Source organism: Pelobates fuscus, chromosome 1 (genome assembly GCF_036172605.1).
Source record: "Pelobates fuscus isolate aPelFus1 chromosome 1, aPelFus1.pri, whole genome shotgun sequence".
NCBI classification, from domain to species: domain Eukaryota; kingdom Metazoa; phylum Chordata; class Amphibia; order Anura; family Pelobatidae; genus Pelobates; species Pelobates fuscus.
The window spans coordinates 216,798,715-216,814,758 of NC_086317.1; the positions used below are offsets into that span (position 1 = coordinate 216,798,715).

The window sequence follows — 16,044 nt, forward strand, 5'->3', positions numbered from 1 at the left end:
TATTAAAGAAACAGTCCGGCCACCACTAGAGCCCCGCAGTGTAAGGTGTCAAACCTCTGTCAGAGCTAAGTACTGCATTGCCTAACTCAGGAGAGCTAACAGAAGCTCCTAAGGAGGGGTCGCGGGGGTGCTCACTTGTCAGATCCTATTGGTCAGGTTGGGCTGACTAAATCTGGAATTTGTTCACTGTGAGAAACAATTGTTGTAGTTTTGACCTGCATTGTAAACTGAAAGATTGCATAAACACTTTTTTTTGTTGTTATTATTGTTTTCTTTGGGCAGGTGGCATTTAAAATGTACCTGGGAATAACACCAACCATCACAAATTGGAGTCCAGCAGGTGACGAGTTCTCCCTTATCTTGGAGAACAATCCATTAGTTGACTTTGTTGAGCTTCCAGATAATCATTCCACCCTTGTCTATTCCAGCCTGCTTTGTGGGGTCCTACGGGGAGCTCTAGAAATGGTAAGAGTAAAGCACTTTTTTTGTTGTTTGTTTTTTTGTTTTTTATATTAAACCACAAACCTTTTTATAGAGGTTATAAAATCTCAGCAAAAGAAACGTGTACTAAATCTTTCTTTCTTTTTTTTTTATTATTTTTTTCAACTATATATAATGCATTTGACATAAAGACACCAATCTAAAAAGATCTCTCTTGTATTTCTCTGGACTCCTAGCAGCCTACATGAATGGCCACGGCATTGCCTCTTCACCATTAAAAGCAATTATAGTGTATGTAAAGTCATATGATTGGAAGTCAATTTCTCCTTTATGTCTTTTATGAGAAAAGTAGTGAAATCACAGCACTACCATGTAAATCGGTATCAAAAGAAAAGTAATAAAGTTCTACTATTCCCAAAATATGCATCAAATTAGCATTGATTTTTGAACAGCCAAATATACTGCAGCTAGTGTGGTGGTTTATTTATACATAAATATTGATTTATTTCCTGGTCATAGGCTATGGCAGCACAACAATAAACTGGAAGCCACTTTCATTTCCCAAATAGACAGAAACTTAATTAAAAGATTTGGTCCCCCTTCCTTTAGTCTTTGTTTTTTATAGAAGTGTCCTAAGCAATAAAATTAATTATTGTTCACTGCACTGTATTCCTCCACAACAGCACTAGTAGTATGCCTGACATACTAGGATACTACCGAGCGGCTCACATAGCCCCCCCCCCCCTCACATAGTCCGCATTCCACCACCCTAACACAATGGCTTGGACAGAAATAGAGAGAACCTACGCAAGCTGACTCCCCCTACAAACGCTGACAGGGTTGCCGAAATTTCGTAGGCCAAAGAACACCGAACTACTGCCTACCCTTGCTATTTGGGACAACTACCGAACAAAAATGGGTGCAATGACACGGATCTCCCCAGCCCTTACACTGGAAGCCCTATGGCTACTTATCCCCAACTACAAGATCTGGCACAGACACGGTGTATTCACCATGTCACAACTACTGCAAGGCACCCACCTTAAGAAGCTCTCGGATCTCCAAACTGAATTTAAACTAGCCACCTTCTCTTATACGCAGTTACACTCCTGGTTCACTTTACAACCAAGACAAACCACCGTAAACTCACCAGAACAACAACTGCTGGAATTGGAAAAGATCTGTATGAATCTCAAGCCAGCCAAAAAACTAATCTCCACGATCTACGCCTCTGAACACACCTAATCTCAAAAACACCCCCTCACCTTCAAGTCAGCATGGGAAAAAGACATTAAACACCCACTCACAGATGACCAATGGCAGGATATTTTTCAAGCCCATAAACAACTCTGCACGAGATGGTGCCTGGTCCCCACACCTCCCCACAGATGGTGCCTGGTCCCCACACCTCTCTCAAACAGTTTCCCCAACACATCCGATGTCTGCTGTAGATGCCGGGCCGACCGGGGAAATTTGATACACACCTGTAGGCATTGCCCGGGGCTCAGAAAGTACTGGCAAGACGTAACAGCCCTGGCTAAACGCTGCACTAAGGTAAACCTGCCCTTCCTGCCTGAAACATTCCTACTTCTACTACTACTACTACTACTACAAAAAATGCCAAAGATATCTCTTATACCACATCATCATTGCGGCTCTCACGGTCATCAGCAGAAGGTGTAAACAAATTCCCCCTCTCTCCCTCCCCCCCCCCCCCCCACACACGATCAATCAATGTATCAAAGCCGTAGACCCAAACAACACTATGAACTAATGGCAAGAAAGACAATGCTGAGAGCCTACAGCATGGGAAATGTGGGACAAATACAAACCCAGTCAGACCTAAAGCATAAACAAACACCACATGCTCACTCCAACAAGCAGAAGACCCCCCCCACAGAATGAACAGAGCTCCACACAGACACCAAGGCATGACATACGGGAAAGCCATACCGCAGACACCTATAGCTTCCCTGACTGGTGGCACAGTGTCTCGAGAACACATACAGACCCAGCGCCCCACACTCAACTCTCATTACCTATTAACCTTACAAAGGGTACGCTCCATGACAAAACTACCTAGCTCCTTAGCCCGTGACAAACAACGACACCCCCCACATCAATACCAGGAGAGGGATACACTGAGGGCCCTTTCAAAAAGGGGAATGCCTGTTTACAGCTATGCTGAGTTGCAGGAAGGCGCACCACTGACGTACCCTCACACCTAACACCGGTCTCGGTCATTTAATTTGGCAATGTGCTGCGCAATAGGTAACTAATAATGTGAAGAAGCTTGAAGAGTTGTATACACAAAAATGTAAACCAAAACCTCATTATCGTCCCCCTCCCCTTTTCTCTTTATCGTCCCCCTGTACCCTGCATGTTTTTACAACCTGACAAAATAAAAATTGTCAGATTGAAGAAAAAATAATTATTGTAAGTATAAATACTTTTTACACTAGTATTCTGGGCAAGAGCCATACCTATTGGTGAAGGAGGATTGTCCACCTATTCAGCGCTGTGCTCTCTTATTTTCTCCTATGGTGATAGGCTTACGTGTCACGAAAGGAACCACACTGTTCTCCTATCTTGGAATCTGTAGCTCAAATTGCAAAAAAAAAATTCATTTAATTTTATTCTGTATATTTATATAAAAATACACTTAGAGGGGCGGAGCCAACAGCCGAACTGACTGGTCGCATCTCAGGAGAGCTCCGAGATACACGGCAGCAAATTGAGCAAACCTCGACTAATTTACCCCACAAAACAGCTACAAACGTTGACCTGCCGTAGTAGAAGACCCACCAATGGGCAGGAAAAACAAAAAAACGAAAACCGACTTGCCCCGGCCGGGCGCCAGCATAGGGGATCTGTGGCAGCGAGCACGTGGCGCGCCACGGCCCGATTTGGATGCCTACATGGACGACTTCGCCGACTCTGACGAAGGACTCTCAGAGCCTGAGGAGGCATGCCCGCCTGCATTGCACGGCCCGACACAGCCTCAGGTGAAACCGGACGATACCCCGGTCACTAAGGCTGAAATGAGGGAGCTGTTGGCGGAGCTCCGCAGAAACATTCAGGTGGATATGGCCGAAATGAAAAGGGACATTCAGGGCCTAACTCACCGCATGAGTGCCGTGGAACAGGACTGTCGCACCCAATCGAGGCATGTGTCCACGCTCCAACAGGAGGTGAAAACGCTACACCTAACGCACCTGAGGCTGGAACGGAATCTGGCGACGCTGGAAGACTCGCGCCGAGCCCAAAACATAAAGGTCAGAGGTGTAGCGGAGACAGTCCCAGAGTCCGAACTCCCCCACTTTCTGCGGCGTCTGATTAACAATCTACTCCCGCCGAAGCAGGCCAAGGGGGTTGTACTGGACGGGGTGTTCAGGATCCCAAAGCCACCCACGGCACCTCAAGCGGCACCCAGGGACTTAATTGTAAAATTCCAAAAACGACAGGACAAGATGGCGGTAATGGCCGCTGCCAGAGGCCACACGCAGCTAGCCTTCGAAGACATGGCTCTCTCGCTCTTTGCTGATCTCTCCAGAGGGACTGCGGCCTGGCGCGCAACTTTAAGGCCTTTCACCGCCTTGCTCCGCGCACATACAGTGAAATACCAATGGCGCTCTACGCACAAGCTTCAGGTGACCCAGGGAGCACATACCTACCTTATTGCAGACCTACAGGAGGCGAAGTCTCATCTAGTCGCCTTGGGCCTCCCACAGGACTCACTTTTTTCTTTTTTTTGCGTGGTATTCATGGTACAAATTAACAAACATCAATTGAAGTCAGAGAAAATGAGATCACAATTCAGAGTATCAATTAAAATAATGTAAGCATGATTTGACATACTATGGATAAAACAAAGCATTCCAATTGTTCCAATAATAAAGTAACCCTACAGAGTAGTAATATTAATACATTGGCACATATAAAAATAAGATCCATGGGAGTTCGCAGCACTCTACCGGCCAGGACTATGTACAGCCACAAATGGGCATTGGTTAGTCGCAAAAGCAGAGTCTGTCTCGGCCATAGGCCTCCCTCCATGCTAGGCCACACATAACAGCATTATAATTAGCTAGCCTAGCCTGATACTTACCACAGCTGGCCAAGCTGGCACACAGAGCAATTTTTTACGCTCCACTATCCTACTTTGCTTTAATTTCTTACCCACATGACTTGAGTAATTTTCCTACACCACAGCCAGCTACAGTTGTAATGCAGGGAGCCCCATTTGGTCAAGCATGTATAGCTGCTGCCGAAGGCCATTGGCATAATATATCCAGTGTTAATCCGAGCTTGTTACACTATATTTCTCTTAACAATGCTTGGCTCCTACCTAGCATATACCATGCTTCAAGCAATACGTTACTCTTCGTTACACTCGTAATCACTCAGATCTAATGCTCAAGCCCCCACTTAAGCTTGATTTCTCATACCTATAAAATGAGCGATTTCCTCATATGACATGACAAAGTATCTTGATGTATGTTCATACTATGACTGCCACAGCTGTCATGGCATTTCAAGCCTATATGTCTATCGTTAACATGTTTCCTATCTTGATTATAAAAACAAAAAACTGTGCTATGTATTTCAATGCCATTCCTATGTTAATGTATGTTTACCTACTTGCTTGCACCAGCTACTGTGGCAGTGCAAACATGATTGTTCACGCTATGCACAAATAAAATAAAGAATTAAAAAAAAAAAAAAAAATACACTTAGAATTACATTTTTTATATATATATATATATATATATATATATATATATATTTACATAATTTCATAAATATACATTTAGACTTCAAATATGTATATATATATTTAAATTCTACTTGCATATTTATATAATATTTTTACATAATTAAGTAATTTTTATTGATTGCAATTTGAGGGACCTGCCTGACAACCCAGGCTGGAAGTCCAGTGAATTTAATATGCTATAACTATATTTAACCCTGTAACTTTCCCTGACAACCTAAAACCTGTACATGGGGGTACTGTTTTACTCGGGAGACTTCGCTGAACACAAATATTAGTGTTTCAAAACATCGCGATTATAGTGTCAGTGAAAGTGACGTTCTTTGCATTTTCCACACACAAACAGCACCATTTGCAAAAACAGACAACCCAAGGTATTGCAAATGGGGTATGTTCAGTCTTTTTTAATAGCCACTTAGTCACAAACACCAGCCAAAGTTAGCGTTCATAATAGTTTTTTGCATTTTTAACACACAAACAAATATAAATGCTAAGTTTGGCCAGTGTTTGTGACTAGGTGGCTACTGAAAAAGACTGGACATACCATATATTGAATACACTGGGTTGTCTACTTTAAAAAAAAAAAAAAAAAAAACCTGTACATGTGAGGTGTGATTCAGAGATTTATGACCGATGTATCACTATTGATACATTTTAAAAATATGTATTTTGAAACAGCAATGTCCTACTTGTACTTATAGCCCTATAACTTGCAACAAAACAAAAGCTAAGAATATGTTAACATTGGGTATTTCTAAACTCAGGACAAAATTTAGAAACTAGTTAGAACAGGTGTTTTTTGGCGGCTGTAGATGTGTAACAGATTTTGCGAGTTAGAAAAAGTGTGTTTTTTTTTTTTTTCTTCATATTTTATAAAAAAAATTATAGTGGGGGGGGGCGGAGTCTGACAACCAAGATGGCCGGCCGTGTTTTCTAAGAGCTCCAGCACCGGTGGGCCAATAAACACTAATCCTGGCTAAACTATTGACGCTACCGACTCACGGTGACCAGAGAGTGACAAAGGAACAACCGGAAGATGATACCTGTCCTTGACCAAAACGGGATGAAATTGCCTGAACCGGCCATGCAGCCTAAGCCAGAGTGGAGCCTGATGCCTGGGGTTGGCGGCCGATCTCCCGGCGGGGGGCACGCTCACACGTCCGATACAGCTCTGCTACCCCCCCCTCCCCCCTCTGGACCGGCGGGGGTCATCACGGTCCTCGCTGGGGAGGATCACCCCCATAACACAGCCTGCAACTCACCGGACTCAGAGCTCCCCCGGGACTACGGCTGTGAGAGCTCCTGGTCGACTCAGGGAGAGTGCAGAGAAACCTGCAGAATGCCAGGCAGTGCAAGCTGACTATACAGCAAGGCTGGAAGCAATATTTCCAGCTTTTTGGCAGAAGCTTGAAAGGCGCATGCAACAGCATGCCGATGCCACACACGGATTTTGTCCATCAAAGCGACCACGAGGAGAACACAAAATGGCTACCGCATGCTCACCTCAGCGCTCACGGGGCCAACTCTGGCGTAGGCTAGCAAGTAAGCAGCATCAGCCTGTCCGGAACCAGCCAGGTGACCACTCGCGGCACAAGCCGACCCCAGCTACAAAGCAAAAGACAGCAGCAACGACGCCCAGCCGAGCCCTATCATGGCGGCGAGGCGGGAGACCTGCTGGGCTAAGAGGCGCACATACCTACCCGGGTAGATTCCCAGAGGGGGAAAGCCTGCCTCGGGGTTACTCCCCAACATCAGCAACGGTACCAGCGGGAGCAAGTTCATCATGGGGACGCAACATCCATAATGCCCTCCACAAGCCCAAGACAGCGAACCGTAGCAGTGCAATGGTGTCAAATATTGACAAGGGAGGCTCAAGCGGACCCTCCTCCACCCTACAGGGACACCGATACTCACAACACACGAGGTACCTCAGCCGAAACGGAGGCATACAAACACCACCAGCCCACCGCACCGCCGGCTCCACCTAGACAGCCCTGAGGGACAGAGATACACAGCCAACTGACACTCATCCAGCTAAAGATGGATCCTTGCTACAGCCTGGACCAGGGATGCCACAGCCGAACAGTACCTGCATATACAAGGCCCAACACCGGCAGCAGATTCATACGACGGCAAAGGGGATCACAGCTGCACCCTCCGCATACCAGAGGCTCCTGCTGAAAGCCGGAGTCGGGTGAACCCCCGAGACTGAGGTCCCAGAGACTGTAAGCACCAACCACTGTGGACTCACGATGCAGCTTACCAACAATACTACCCTCCTCTTTGCCTTTTAGCCTAGGGTGTATTACCATCTAATCTTGCAGAGTTATTCCTGTACCTAATCAGTGTAGCAGGTCTGCTTAATATTTCCTATATATCTCTCATTACAGACAGCTGGCTACAGAAGTCCACTTACTGCATAGGTGCCATATACCAGCCAGCTACTGCCATGCTGCAAAACATGCAATTACGCTCTAATAACCTAGTATTGTTAAGCATCAATCATTTTTGTTTTGTACTTAGCCTGTATACCCTCATACAAGTACAAAAACATTTTTCTTAGCGTTAGAAATATAAGTTTCAACTGACTTGCCATTATACTGTTACCCCTGTAGTTTTGAAGTAACAGAATACCCTTGGTACCTACACTTTCTTCCCATCTGCAGCATATACAAACTACAGGTCTAAACAGGATGCTAATTGCTGTCGTCTTTATTTCGATTTTTTTTTTTTTTTTTTTTTTTTTTTTACTTTGTATGAATCTTGCTGTTGTGGCCAGAATAGCGAGGGAACAGAATTATTCATAGTCCTTTGCATTGTTCTTGGCTCGGTCCTAAGCATGATTAGATAGGCATGCAGTAATAAGCTACTGCCTGGCCACATTTATAACACACAAGCAGTGCTTCACCTGACATATAATTTGTCCTAATCCACTTGATGTTTCGCTTATGGTTATCTACTTTATTATAAATACGCTACTCTTGTTAGTAATCTTATCGAATGCTTAAATAATATAAAATGAGGCAGTTCCTCATAGGAGATGTTGTACTGTGTTAACATGACCCCAAGCTGTATGAAAACCGTACACCCCTTCTTCTTTATTCTGTACCCCATTTAACAAATGCCTGAATAAAAGAAAGATTGACAAAAAAAAATTATAGTAAAATATATGATATGAAAATAATGGTATCTTTAGAAAGAACATTTAATGGCGAGAAACTGTATATAATATGTTTGGGTACATTAAATGAGTAAAAGAAAAATTACAGCTAAACACAAACCCTGCAGAAATGTAAAAAGAGCCCTGGCCCTTAACGGTAAGAAAATTTAAAAAACGGTCTGGTCACTAAGGGGTTAATGTTGAGGATCATCAGTGTTTTTTTGTTTATTGCACCCATTTTTTATTTTGCTGGAATAATCACTTATTATTTTGCAACACTGGTGTATATAATTTTATCTAGCGTTAATACTTCATGGTTTATTTTAGTAGGGAAGACCCTCTTTGCATTTGGAACCATGAATGTTTTATTGTGCTGCTCTGAGCACCACGCCACCATGGCCTGTGTTTTTGTTTCTCTACCATCTGTATTTTGTCAGCACTGAAGAAAAGGTTCTGGTGGTTGGACATCATGACCCTGTCACCGTTGCAGCATTTCAGAATCTCTTGAAATGAGCACAGAATAAGGGAACAGTTGCTGGAATAATTGAAATTTTTCCACAGGATGTCTGGAATGCCATGGATGGAAATATTAGCTATTTTGACTGTATACAATGTATTGCAAGTAATCTACTGGGGTAATCCACCAAATATATGAAATTCATTGATACAGAGACTAGCATACATGTTTTCAGCACTTTTATAAAACTCATAAGTTTCAGTCTCCCGGCTGTCAATGATACAGTCAGGATGGTCAGTGGAAATGAGGGCTTCTCTAGATAAGCATTAGATTCCGTGCTTCACTATAACAAATATTATTTTGGCAGAGAACCACAAATGCTGGCTATGTGCGAATAGTATTGATGGTATCTGATGGGCCTGAGCAGAGCTGTGGCTGGAAGACCATCTTTTTGCTGAAAAATATGTTGAGTAACTTTTTTTGTTTTGTATTATTAAAACAGTGGGGGCCCTAAATTAACAAAGGAGAATTCCTACATTTATTTTTACATTTAAGACTGCAAGGATAGAATTTATTTTGATATATATATATAATCGTATATGTACATAAGCCATTTTTTTGTTAGCACCCACATTTTCATCCCCTCTAGTTTGTAATACTCGTATTAACCAATACTTGTTCTTGCACAGGTACAAATGGCAGTGGATGTGAAGTTTGCACAGGATACTCTGAAAGGTGACAGCGTTACAGAAATCCGAATGAAATTTATCCGAAGGATTGAGGATAACTTGCCTGCTGGGGAGGAATGACTCTGAAACCACCCAGATATTTCAGGAGTATTCCACTTAATACGTGTCTCTTCCCTGCTCTGAGAGAAGTTTCCATGTTCGTACTGGGGCCAGAGATTAAATCCTTAGGCAATGTTTTTGCATTTTTTCTTTTTTTTTTTCTTCTTACCAAAATAATTTTCTTACTAAATCCCTCACAACTAGCTATGAAGTTCCCATTTATAGTGGGTTTTTTTCCTTTCTTTCTTGTTTTTATTTTTAATGCCATTGGAATGTGTGAAAATTGCAGAAATGACTGCATCATTCTGGATTATTTAATCAATATTTCCTGGGTAATCTCTAAACCAACTGGAAGAAAACCATGTTTCTTTGCTCTTTTAAACTAGGCAATTGTGTGGGAAGAAAATAAAGTGTTTTGTTTATTTAACATAACCAACTAGGCAGTCTGATTCATCGCAATAGTTCCCAGGATGTTTTTACCTTTGCAACTCCAAATAGGTAAGGTAGTTTTAAATTTGATCTCAAGTAGATAGTCAAAGCCATATTGGGTGAAACTGCAGACATATTGAATATTAAGAGATCAGTATATATTCCATTAAAAAAAAAAAATCTATAACTGTTCTATACATTCTAAGATGAGCTTAAATTTTTACTGCTCACGTATTTACTTTTCCATGATAGATGGAGTTATAGATTTTTTTTTATAGCTGGTGATTAGCAGGAACCAAGAGGCTGGCACAAATATTGAAAATGAACTGGTTTATTGAAGGGGGGCAGGATTGCTGAAATAACCTGTTTCTGATTTGACTGCTCCTTTTGATTTCCATCGACTGCATTGATGCTGTCTTCTTTTATTTTGTCTGTTTGCGTTATAAATATTAAATGGTATTGGTATATTTGGAATAAATAACTTAAAAGTCTGTGACTGATCACAATTACATATATTCTGTTTTATATTCATCATTTTATTGCATGTGCTATTAACAAATGTTTATATTTGTTTGTAAGAAATACAAGAGAGAACAAGTGTATATAAAAACGCAATCTTAGTCTGTTCTGCTTGAAACCACAATAGATATAAATATGTAGCATAATTTAAATGATGTCTAGTATCCTACAATTGCTTTAATGCTGCCTTCAGGACAGAAAGAAAGTTCTGGGTCTAGTAAAGTTGATGGCAGGAACCGCAGTTATTCCCAGCGGCCACGGGTACTCCGGAGCAGGACCAGCAATACAAACACGATAAGGCAAACAAAAAAACTCACAGGCACTCCAAGTGTAAAGCCGCAGGCAGGTTTATTGCAACAAAATGCACCACAACGTTTCGACCTGACTAGACCTCTATTGCAACAAAATGCACTGCAAAGCTTCGACCTGACTAGACCTCCAGTCCGGTCGAAACGTTGCGGTGCATTTTGTTGCAATAAACCTGCCTGCGGCTTTACACTTGGAGTGCCTGTAGAGTTTTTTTGTTTGCCTGGGTCTAGTAAAGACACATTTGTTTCAGTTAACACATTGACCGCAAATTTTTTTTTTTTTTTAAAGAATCTCACCCCATACATATATTGCTGCTCCTGTGCCTGTGTTAACCTGCACTTCACTTGTAATACCTACTAAAACATGGTTAGTGAACACAAATAACTGTATTAACCCTTTAAGGACGGCGGGTATGCTATACCATCCTGAAAAGGGTGGGCTTTAACCACAGGGCGGTGTAGCACGCCCAGCCATCCGCTGCCAGCCCTGCCGCTCTGTACTTAACTACAGTGCCGATCGCAACAACTCTGGTCTGTGATTCTGCAACAGGCATAAAAAATAAAAAAAAATGTGTGAGATATATATATATTTCACTTTAATTCTACATGTATTTGTGTTATTTTTACATAATTATGTGATTTTGTGCCTGGGTTGTCAGGGACCTGCCTGACAACCCAGGCAGAAAGTCCAGATAAATTTATTTGCAAGCCCTGTATATAACCCTGTAACTTTCCAGAACAGTCTAAAACCAGTACAAAGGGGGTACTGTTGTAGTCGGGAGACTTCACTGAACACAAGTAAAACTGTAAAAACTGTAAAACGTATAATGAAGTTGATATCATCAATGACAGTATAGTTTTTGTGTGAAAAGAAAAAAAATGCGCATTTACTCATTTATACGGTTTGTGACTGGCTACTAAAAAAGATTGGACATGCCATTTTGAATACCTTGCGTTGTCTACTTTTGCAAATGGTACGCTATGACGTAATTCTCATTCCTAAGTTACTATACAGACTCAAAGGCAACATAATCAGTCTGGCAAATTTCAATGTGTAAAAATATACAAGGGGAAAAGCCCTTCACAAAACCTGTACATGGGGGTTACCGTTGTACCCATGAGACATCGCTGAAACCAGATATGTGTATTTTATTGCAGTAAAAGCTAACCGTAGTATGCCATTTACAGTTAAAATGCCATCCAGGACTTGGGAAATAAGAAAATGTTTTGATTTCTCAATTTTAGATTTTATTCATACACAATTGTTTCATATATAAATACTTTATGTGAAATGAAAGCCCTGTTTCTTCTGAACAAAATGAAATATAATAAGTGTGAGTGCACTTAATATGAAAGAGGTAAACTTAATTGAACAGCATATAGCTCAAATTCTAGTGTTTGTTTACATTTTGTTTTGATGGTGGTTAATATGCACTAAAGACTTTCTATATAAAATGATGACTTAAACATGCAGGCACTACATTCAAATAAGTGAGTGAGCAGTGAACTTTGAATTTTTCAGCGTTCGCATAAATCAGTAGGGTGTAGAGAACGTGGCTTTGAGGGTCACAAGACAAGACACCATTTATTAGAGTTGCTGGGCTTGATTGCTTCTGCCTGCCCGTGAAAAAAAAAATATATAGGGGGGATATTTACCAAAGTGTTCTGAAAAGTAGCAGATAATAACTTTTTTTTTTTTTAATTTAATCTTATTAAATCTTATTTTTTACCGTAATCTAAAATTGGGCAGTTTTCTTCTTGATAAATTTGTCCAATTTTTGCAGAAATTTTCAGTTAATAAAACTACAAAATTTCTTTCTGAAACAGTGGTAGAAATGTTTATAAATCAATACCAAAAAATGGCAGATAATTAAAAATCCTGGTTTGGCGGGGGAAAAAAAGCAATGGATTTTAAAAATGACACCTTTAATAAATTGCACAATTAACTGAAAATTAGATCTAAAACTGTTGGCGACAGTTTAATAAATCTCTATAGTTCTCAGTTCTGATGTAGGTGTGTGACGGACCACCTGGCACCCGACTGGGTACCCTCTGTCAAGCTCGCTTCCTAGCTCTCCTCTGAGACACAGGAGTGCTTCAGCCCCTAGCCGCCACAGCTTGGCTGGGGTCTCTGTCGTTTCCCGCCCTGGAACAGGGTCCTGGTGAAGGGTAAAAAGGAACTGGTTTATTATAGCCAAGTTGCCTGCTTATATACACATCCCCCAGCAGGGGTCTCCACACAATACAATGCCAGCCCCTCCCAAGGATCTCTGTGCCTGGGAGATAATTAAGTTTAAGAGCAGTAAGATAATTATCTCCCTGGAACTGAGAGGCAAACACAAAACCATAAAACATAATACCCCAGAACATCATAAAAATACACAGTAACCCCACATATCATACATCCCCAAATAGCCCTGATCTGAGTGCCCAAGTTCTCCAAATAGCGCTCAGATCCATGCACTGTAGGGTAAACGCCAACGGGCAGTTGGTGCTTTTGCTGGTCAACTTTCAGGAGCTTCTGCAGCCTGGCAATCAGGTAGCGCTTGACCTTCGTCTCAGACACCTTCTCTACAAAAACCGCCCTCCTGGTGGGTTACAAAGTGGTTCAAAACTCCGGACCAAGTTGTCCGGGAACCGCATGTTCACCTCCTGCCGAAAGTAGTTCCATAATATTCATGTCTAAGTACTGCTGAGTTGACCGGGGACCCACGAAGTCCTTGTGTCGAAATTAGTACCATAGCGGTCGCGGCTAAATGCCACTGAGAACCATTCAAAGGTTTGGTTCATGCGAACGGCCGGCAGGGAGCTTGTGTTCGGTTCCATTTGAATGAAGGGAAAGTGCCGAACCATGGGCATCCGATAATAGCGGCTGGGCAGAGTAACCCCGAACGAGGTCTCCAACCTGGACCATAGTCGGTGGGTAAGGGGCCAGCTTTCACACTCCTCCAGGAGTTTGTGGCAAACGTTTGTGGGAAAGAGCTTTTGTCATAAGCCATTTATGACATCTTCACTAACCCTCCCTCTTATATCAAATATTGACAGAGATATTGATCTGGCACCACGTACATGACCTTTTAGAAGGAAGGCCTTTAATTGCTTTCGAAGTTGAAATGTATGGATTTTTTTTGTTCAATTTTGAAGTCAAGTACTCTATGCTACTTTAGTGGAAGCCTTCTGAAAAAATCAAATAAACTACACTTGAACAAAGCATGATTTGTTTGATTCTTCTGAACAAGGTTTTGTAAATAGACGCTTGTTAATGTATGGATCGGTTTGGCCGAATTTCAGCCATGAGAATTACCCTCGTGCAGAACCCCTCAGTGGCACATTGGTTATTTTCATGGCTGAAATTCGGCCAAACCAATCCTTACATTAACAAGCCTCTATTTACAAAACCTTGTTCAGAAGAATCTAACAAATCATGCTTTGTTCAAGTGTAGTTTGTTTGTTTTGGGGGAGGCTAGCAGAGATTGCTATCCATCCACCACATGAATATTTATTTTAAAAAGCCTATGGGTATCAATATGACACCCAGATTATTGTATGGGATGTATAAAATCCTCATTGTCACGATCTGTGGCAAGGCCAAATGCATACAATATCTGTTGGGGGATAAATAATATATAACTTATTTTTAACTTTTTTTAGAGGTCTTCCTCTTTCTTTTTTTTCTTAAATCTTATTTTTCATCCCTACAACAATCCAAACAAGAAATCCAAAATATCAAACTATTAAATAAAAAACTGATTTTCTCAAAAAATGTGCCACGTTTTTGAGCTTTAGCTCGGGAAAGGGTGTCCTAATCCATGGGTTCTATATTTATAAGGGGAGAGTACAGGCTGTTCATCCCCTTACAACAAATGGAGTGGCTGGGCATGCTACCCTCACCCAAATAGTGGGGGTCCCCAATACATCTAATATCTGTTTTAAATTTTATATATAATTTACCTTTTAGATGTCATCTATTTTTTTATCTTCTTTTTTTAAGCCCTACAAAACAACAAATAAAAATAACAATAATTGATGAAACTATTAAAAATTAAGAAAGATCTGATTCACAAAAAAAGCCCAGGTGTGCTTCTTCAACCATTAAGACTTCTGCTCAAGTGATTAGAAAACAAACTTATATATATGGTGAATGGAGGCACGAGGAGGTATAAACCCTCCCTTGCACTAAGATGGGGGGGAGGTCATAATGACCTCCAAAGCAGTTTTTTAACTTTTTGGCTGCTTGGCAATTGGCGATTTAGTTTGCTTTGGGATTTGATGGCATGTGGCAGCTCAGAATTCTTTTTTTTGGTAGGGAAACCAGCTGATCAGCCCAAATTCAGCTGAAACACAATCCTGTTTGAAACCAAATCTCAAAGTCTAAAAGAAAGTTTTATATAGGATACATGACTTACCCATACACCATTTCCATACCGAACTGTACTTTTTACCAGAAGGAAGAGACTATAGTTTGGGTTGTTTTAGCGGTCTACTAATACACTCATTAGTGCTAGAAATCCATTGTTTGAATGAGAATAATGTATTCAAATAGGTACAAAATCATTCAGGTTTTCAATTCCTTGCATTTCAGAGTTTAGAGACTAAATACCAACATATTTCCTGCTACTGTTGTATGAAATAAATTACTTCTGCATAAATATCCTTTCATATAATGTGCCATTTCTTTATCACTGTTAATCATGTTAATATAATTATATCCAAAGAAACCTAATTAACAGAAAATCCTTTATATTTATTGATTCCTGGTTGAAAATACATATAGTGTAATTGTTTTTTTTTTTTTTTTGTTTTTTTACTGCAAATTAATCTGTCATGTTGGTCATAGAGATTAAACACACATACTCTCCTGTTATAGCTGTTTCTAAATGTAATTAATGAAGAATATTGCACTGGATACGACCCAGTTAAAAGGTTGGGCTACCTTCAGATATTCAAAATATATACAAGAGCGTAGCACAGACCTGAACAAGTATTTACTGTTGAGGGATCATGTGCATACACAGATGCACAAAAGAAAAACTTGAGCAGATATTACCCCAGTTCACTTGGGTACTGTTCTCATTTTCAGCAGCTTTATATAATAATAAAAAAATTACCTAGTAATTACAATTTTGTCTTAGAAAAGTTAGAACAATTGTCTACCCAGAATTAAAAAA

General features: G+C 40.9%; 1 protein-coding gene across 1 annotated transcript in view; it reads left to right on the forward strand.

Moving 5' to 3' along the window:
- Positions 1–10,564, forward strand: part of TRAPPC3 (trafficking protein particle complex subunit 3) — a 55,702-nt gene extending 45,138 nt beyond the window's left edge. Inside the window, exons 4-5 of the mRNA XM_063444477.1 lie at positions 283–465; positions 9,522–10,564. Of these exons, the coding sequence (XP_063300547.1) occupies positions 283–465; positions 9,522–9,641 (303 nt within the window). The 3' untranslated portion in view covers positions 9,642–10,564. The remainder of the gene's footprint in view (positions 1–282; positions 466–9,521) is intronic.
- Positions 10,565–16,044: the final 5,480 nt, after the last annotated feature.